We start from the raw sequence: 8,045 nt of genomic DNA, 5'->3' as shown, positions 1-8,045 counted from the left end.
TCCCGCTCTGTCTCTGGTGAATCCTCTCACCCTCCGCATCTCTGGCCTGTACCCCAGTTCTGTATGAATAAATAAATAAATCTTTTAAAAAAAAAAAAAAAGAGAGAGAGAGAGAGTCCTCCCTGGTGGCTGCTCAGGAGGTTGGAATGCTGCACTGCAGAGCTAAGCTGAGCAGTGGCAACTTCAGTGCAAGTTTGATCCCCTGCCCTGGAGGTGGTTCACGTGGCACAGCAGACCTATCCTTTCTTGCTCACCTGCTGCTCCCCTTAGCAGTGTACTTTGTCGATCTGCTTGTTCTGGCTGTACCCCATTTCTGTATGCATAAATAAGTAAATCTTAAAAAAAAAAAAGAATTCTGGGACACCCTATACTTTACCTGTGTTCTGCTTTCTTTAGTTAACATATAATAGCATACAATATTTATAATTATAAATAACTGCATATTTTTTTAGAAATAAAGATATTAAGTATAAAAAAAGACATAACAGTTTTCACAACTGAAAATAAATCAGATGATTTAGCAAAAGAAAATGGTAAACTATGATTAGATATGATGAAGGATGAACAGATTTTACTGCTTTCTCCAAATTTCAAACTTGTTTGACTGTCATGGTATGTATAGTGCATGTTTATACATATACCTATATGTATAGATTCATACACACATATGTGAATACACACATACATATATAACTATTATGCTATTGAGAACAGTGGATAAACAGTGCTCAAATAAAAATCTGTGTGAGAGCCAAGATATTGTAACAACCTATGTATCCATCAATATATTACACACACAAATAAATACAATGGAATATTATTTGGCTATAAAAAAAGAATGAAATCTTGCCATTTGTGACAACATAGATAAACCTTGAAAGTACTATGGTAAGTGAAATAATTCAGAAGGGAAAAGACAGCACATGATTTTACTCATGTGGAATATTAAAAAACTAAAATTGAACAAAGAAAATTCCTTAGATACAGAGAATAGTAGGTGTTTATAAGTGAAAAAATGGATAAAAGGAGTCAATGGTATGGTAATAACTTTTGGCAGAAATCATGATGTAGCATATACAGTTATAAAGTAACATCTGTATACTTGAAATTTACAAAATGTAATAAATCAATACTATTGCAGTAAGAAATGAAACCTACAGGGTCAGTCTTTTTCTACATTAATATTTACAGACTTTTAAGTGTCTGTTCTCAATAGCACAATAATTATATATGTATGTATGTGTGTCTGTTCTCAATAGTTATATATGTATGTATGTATTCACATATGTGTGTATGAATCTATACATATAGGCATATGTATAGACATGTACTATACATACCATAACAGTTAAACAAGTTTGATAATTGGACAAAGCAGTAAAATCACAAAACTTTAAATTCTATTGATTAGATAGTGCCCATATCTGCCAGACCCTTGGCCAACTTCTTTCACATGTATTTTTCTTAATCTTCAAAAACACTCCGAAGAATTACATTAGAAAAAAAAAAAAAAAACAGAATCTGAGAAAGGTTAAATAACCTTGCCCAATGTCACTTTGTTGCTAAATTTCACACCTGGATTTATATCTAAGTATGTTTAAATCCCATACTTTTTAAGACTACTAAAATTCTAGGCCTTACTTGTTAAGATTAGAAGAATGATGCATAGAGAATTTGAAAGGCCTATGTTTTCACCTTCACTATCACCAGCTGCTAAAATATTACTCATCATTATTAGATATTAGTTAAATCCTTGTGATTCAGCAAATCACTAAAGAGCACAGAAGTTCCCTGTAGAAATAAACGCACACTTGGAAAGTCCTCCACTAATGGTAGCATCTACTTTTGATCTAAATGGGGCACTCCTATTATTGAGAAGTTTGGGAGTACCAGCAATTTTCCAGCAGTTACCAATGGTGGAATTATGCATTTGACTAAATATCAGGGCAGTTTACCTATCTTCTTCTTTTTTTAATTATAAAATTTTCCCACAAGGAAATGCAAACTGATCCAATCACTATGGAAAGCTATGTGGAGGTTCCTCATACTACTAAAAATGGAGATACCATATGGCCCAATAATTCCACCCTTAGGGATCTACCTAAAGTACACAAAAACATTAATTCAAAAGAATACCTGCACCCCTCTGCTTATGGCAGCACTATTTATAATAGGTAAGATATGGAAACAACACAAATGCCCAAAAATAGATGACTGGATCAAGAGGATCTGGTATATATGCATTATGGAATACTATTCAGCAATCAAAAAGATAAATTTGTGTCATTTGCAGCAAGAAGGGATTATGCTCAGTGAAGTAACCCAGAAAAAGAAAAATATCAAATAGTTTCACTTAAAAGAGAAATCTAGGGGAACCACACAAGGGATGAGGAAGAAAATAACAATAATAATAATAACAAAGTTAGCATGGGACTATAAATCAGAGACATTCTGAAGAGGGAGGCAAAAGGATCAAAATAGAGGAGGGAAGAGCACAAGGGATGGTGATAGTGCACTGGTGACCTGGTAATAGGAATTTTACCAGTAATACACCCGAAAGGAGAAAGTATACATTGTACAAAAAGGAACAATGCTATAAAGTATATATAAATATTAAAAGAAAGGTGGTTTTCCTACTATATCCATTATATAACAAATAAGATAATGAAATGACGACATATTTTTAATAATAATCTCTTCAAAATACAAAAGAGTTAATCAACCAAAATCAATCAGGACAGATTTTTTTTCTTCTTTTGAGATTTTCATGTTCTTGAAATTGTTTATTGCTATAATTCTGTGTAAATTTCTAGGAGGATTAAATTTCAAGAGTTTTCAATTTTTAACTTCTATTTTCAATTCTTCTCCCAAATAATATATATTCTTGGACTTATACTAATGATGAAACTGAAAGTTTAGTTTCCAAAATGTAAAATCTGGTCCTATAACAAGAAGATAAAGAGAAAGAATAAGAAGTATATGTAAAATGCCAATATCAGAGCACAGAATAGTTCTTATTCTGGTATACAAAGTGCACAAGATGGATCTTTGATGGTTAAAAAGCAATATTTTCTACCAATCCCCAGTACTGAGGTGGACTTCAAAAGCAAACAGGTATTTTTTTTTAAATCTGACAAAAGTGACTTCTAGATAAGAAAACTCTCTTTCAAGATGGCAATGGTATGCTATATACACTAGACCTATAAGTATTCTTGACTTGAATATAAACAGCCAGTAAACACTCTTCATTATCCTCCTGATGAATATAAGTAATATACATGAGAAGCTATTTTAAAGATACTACAAACATGGGTTATAAAAAGTGTGCCCATTAGCCTAAATGTGCAGAAAAATAAGTCTTATTCAAAGGGAACAAATACTACTACAAAAGACTATTTGTGAATAGATGTTTGTAATTCAGAACATAATTTCACAGACAATGTTGTAATGGTAGTTAATTCCCAGCCTGTTCCCCAAAGGCTATAAGGTAGTCAGTGAGAACTATTTACCCTACACCTGTGTTTACGAGATTAGTACTGGTGGTCTAAGTAAAGATAATGCTAGCCCCTTGCTTGTCCAATGATTCTCCCTCACTGGGAGCCAAAACTCTCAGCTGAGTCCCTCCTCTCCAGAAAGGTTCTTCAGCTGAAGAGATGCCACCTCCCAGGTGATATCCTCTTCACAGGTGGCCCATGTCCAGTGGGGGGTGAGACGTGTCAAAGGCACCATTTCCATGCCATCCCAACTCCAGAGCTCCCAATTATCAGTGCATCACTGTTCCCCAATAAACCTCATGCATCTCAGAGACTATTTCTAGAATCTAAAATAAATAGCTAACACTTGGAAAGCCCATATTATAAATCAGACACAGCTCATATATACAGATATTATGTATGATTATGTATATTATGTGTATGTATACATACATAATCACATGCATAATATATAAAAAAAAGATATAGATATCTTACTATATGTACAGCTAGTACTATAATCTAATCCAGATTCTAAATATATAGAAACTAAGCCTTGAAAAAGTCAAATGACTTGTCCAAGATCATATGGTAAGTCACTTGAGGAGCTGCAAATACCTAATGCTGAGCCAACCTTATATTAATACTAGAAAGAGCTGTTAAATGAGTTAAAGTAGACACCAATGCCCAGGGTTGTTGGTGAAAGTCAGAAGTGAGTGTAATGGTGAACCCTGATCATCCATAAAATAGAAATTTATGAAGACCTGGGATCCAGGTTCATTGAAAACTAGGTAACTGTAATCAAGGGTTCATATATTTTTAGGCCTGAAACAAAAATGTGGAGGACTAATGGAAGCAGAATTCTAGAATGAAAGAACATAGCTATAATCTACCACATGATTACTAAATCCTAAAAATAATTATTGGCAAATTTTGCCTACCTACAATCAAAATGCTACAATATGTACAGACAAGTGTTTATGCTGAAGGAGGAAGATAGTGCATCCTCATTTTTTACTCTAATCCTTGCAAAAAAGATTCACAAACCAGACTCTGAAAACATACAAATAAATGTCTAAGTAGGGGTACAAAGTTTGTACAATTAACATTCAACTACCCAAGAGATGTAACTGGCAACCAGCTCAATTCCTTCAACCGCAACCACACCAGAGCTTCCCAAAATCTTTCCCTAGCTAGCAATCTTCTTTTATAGAATAAGTAGTTATGTATACCCACTGACAGAGAACTAAGAGCTAACATTGCACTGCCCTGGTGACTACACTGTCCAACAACTGCAAGACAAAAACATTCTATAAACTAAACAACTACAAATCAATACTATTAATTTTAAGTGAAGTCATTGAGTTTGTCACCTGCCACAGTAAATCACAACTGTTTTGAACACTAAGAGTAAGCCATTTAAAAAATTTAATAAGATGAAGATTTACTATGGTCTCTGGCATAAATGTTCAATTTGTAATATTCATGACTATAAAATGTAATGCCATATTTAAGAAAAAAAATTGAAATCCAGGGCTCTCCCTGGTGGTGCAACGGGTTAAAGCACAGCATTATGAAGCCCTCCAAGGCCACTGCAGCACAAATTCAATCCCTGACCAGCCAGGGAGCTGACTCACATGGCATGGCAGACCTCTTCTGACCTGCCCGCTGCTCTGCTCCCCTCAGCAGTGTACTTTGTCAATCTGCCTGTTCTGCTCCCCACTCTGTCTCTGGTGAATCCGCTCGCTGCCTCTGCACCTCTGGCCTGTACCCCAGTTCTGTAAGCATAAATAAATAAATCTTTTTAAAAAATTGAAATATATTTAGTAATTCTACATTCAATGTCACTTTAAAAATCAAAAAATTGGGCCTTATCAGTTGAATCTGAGAGTTTGCACATCTGTTGCATTTCCCTAAAAATTCACTAGTCAGGCCTCCCTAGTGGCAACACTATCAAGCTATTGCCAGCCACTGCAGCACAAGTTCAATACCAGGGAGCCGACCCACATGGCACAGCAGACCTCTTCTGTCTCACATCCTGCTCCCCTCAGGAGTGTATTTTAGTCCATCTGCTTGTTCTACTCCCCACTCTGTCTCTGGTAAATCTTCTCTACACCCCCCTCTTCTTTGGCTTATACCCCAGTTCTTGCATGAATAAATAAATATTCTTTAAGAAATTCACCAGTCAACTCTCTTTAAAACACATGTGACTAAAGTAGTGGACCATGAGTGTGTTGGTGGTGGGTACCCCGTGATAATAACACTTGAAGGGAGTGGGAAGGGTCTTATACTACCAAAAGACAACCAATCATATAAACCAATACTACATCAAATAATCAAATTAATTAAAGAGCTTTAAATGGCAAGAAAATATTGAAATTTCCTTATTTATCAATTTTGCACATAGGAAGTCTCAGCATACATATTCAGTTATCATCAACTACAGTGAGAGATTCTTCAGATTAAGGTTAATCACTTCACATCACATCAGAACCAAGAACTTGGCATCAGAAAATTCTGCTCACTGCTCTAAACTGTACCTTCTTTAGCCACAATTATAACAACATTTGGTTATTTCTTTCTTTTTCACCCTAGTCATTCAAAAAAAAAAGTTCCAATTCAGGAATACAAAGATTCACAGAACTGCTAAACATACTTGAATTGGCCATTTCAGAGGAAAATAATAATAGGAACAACATAATCAGGAGCAACAAAATCATAATGTTTACAAATCAGGGGATACCACTAGTCTGAGTAGACAATGTCCTCAAGCTACACACTACCTTTAGCCTAATCTTTTGGAGGAAAAGGAAATAGTCAATTTAAGCTTCCATTACAGATTAAAAAAAAAAAGACAGCAGGTAAAGCCAAGTCATCCACAGCACAGGAATGCAAGCTCCATGACGACAGTATGTCCTCTCTAGACTACCACTGTATCCTTTGCTATCCTACACAACCCTTGTAACACTATTTCCTGCTTAATATTTTTGAATGAAGGCATGAATAAGATAATTATCTTTCATTAAATCACATACTTTTCTTGATGACCTTACTAAGCTTGTTACAAATGTAATAAGCTTTTAAAACAAGACTGGGTAGGGAAGGGACATTGAGCCTCACAATAACCCAATGAGAGGGCAAATATCATCAGTATAATTCTTTCAATTTGACAAGTGAGGAAATAGAGGCTCAGAAAGACTGACCTTCCCAAGATGACAAAGCTCTAAATGGCTGAGCCAGGAGTCTGTCTTCCTTCCCCTCTGTCACATCAATATCAGAATGAAGTTTAGAGCTAGGAAAACAAAAGAACATGGAAAATACAGAATGGCCAAAAGTTTTATTATTAAACATTCACAAATGGGTTAAGTTTGCTCCTGAGGTTAAAAAAAAAAAAAAAACTTCCTATTTCAAAATTTCAGGCACAGCCAGTGGGCTCTAAAGTTTTGTTTCTAATAGGCTACACTTCAATAGCTTATGTTCACAGCGCTGTAGGGTTCTTCTAAGTGCAGGTGCCCTGTTTAAAAAGTGACTGATCTGCATAAAGAATGGCTTCAAAACTAAGACAAGTTAAAAGCCAGATATAAAGCTCCTAATCTCCCTTCATTAAAATATACCTATATTCCCTTCCCTGAAAGCCACCTGCCCAGAGGAATTAAAACTGTCCAAGAAAGAAAAGTGTTTGTCCAGCACCCTATAATGAAAACCAGGACTCTGCAGTCAGCATGACAATCTTTCACATCTGCAGTATTCCCAGGTGTCCCCTCAAAGAGAGCATTCAGGCACTACCTAAGATTATTAGGTTCCTTCCTAAAATGTGAAGCAGGATTACATAGAGGATGAATTTTTTTTTTTTTTTAACTATAGACTAGGAACGGAAGTCAAATTCAGATTCTCTTCCTTCCTCAAGCAAGCAAGAGAACTTAAGAACACCCCTACACATACACACACACACATCCCACAGTACAAATGTCTCCGGGCCTCTACACCTGTGACAATCAACACAGCAAGCCTGATTTGCTGGGATTTAAGGTTCCTCTTCACACTGGGGGCGGGAGAGGTGGTAAGAGCAGCAAAGAAGATGAACTGGTGCCCAAGTTTCAATTGGATCATTCTTCGTAACTTGGGCAGCTATCTCCTGCTTTCCTTCCTTCCTTCCCCTTCCCTCCTTCCCTCCGGACCTGGCACACGCGGCGCTTTGGCAGCGCGGGCACTCCGACCAAGGCCCGGGGGTTGCGCGAGCGCGGCCCAGCACCCCGTGAGCCTCACCAAGTCTGGGGCGCAGGCAACCACGCGCGCGGCCGGTGCGCTACAGGACACCGGGCGGGGGCCGCAGACGCCTGATCGCGGCCAGGCGTGGGGACCGGGAAGGGGCCGCCGCGGCGGGGCGGAGGGGCGGGGTGAGCACTTCCTGACTCGCATTGTCCACGCATGGCCCGCGCCACCCCGCGCCCCGCCACCGCGCCGTCCCTGTCCCGGTCCCCGACCCCGTCCCCGTCGGGGAGGAAGTTGGCGCCCGCCCCGCAGTCCCGGTCTTACCGTTCTTGGCGTCGCCCGCGGCTGCAGCCCCCGCAG

At 37.8% G+C, this 8,045-nt stretch overlaps 1 protein-coding gene across 1 annotated transcript in view; it reads right to left on the bottom strand.

The window, feature by feature from the left end:
- Positions 1–8,043, bottom strand: part of HECA (headcase homolog (Drosophila)) — a gene marked incomplete at its 5' end in the record, with an annotated part of 44,704 nt that extends 36,661 nt beyond the window's left edge. Inside the window, one exon of the mRNA XM_012734994.1 lies at positions 8,010–8,043. Coding sequence (XP_012590448.1) covers positions 8,010–8,043 — 34 coding nt within the window. The remainder of the gene's footprint in view (positions 1–8,009) is intronic.
- Positions 8,044–8,045: the final 2 nt, after the last annotated feature.

Source organism: Condylura cristata, unplaced genomic scaffold (assembly GCF_000260355.1).
Source record: "Condylura cristata isolate star-nosed mole 26May11 unplaced genomic scaffold, ConCri1.0 scaffold00001, whole genome shotgun sequence".
NCBI lineage: Eukaryota > Metazoa > Chordata > Mammalia > Eulipotyphla > Talpidae > Condylura > Condylura cristata.
This window is presented reverse-complemented; position numbering and strand designations above follow the sequence as displayed.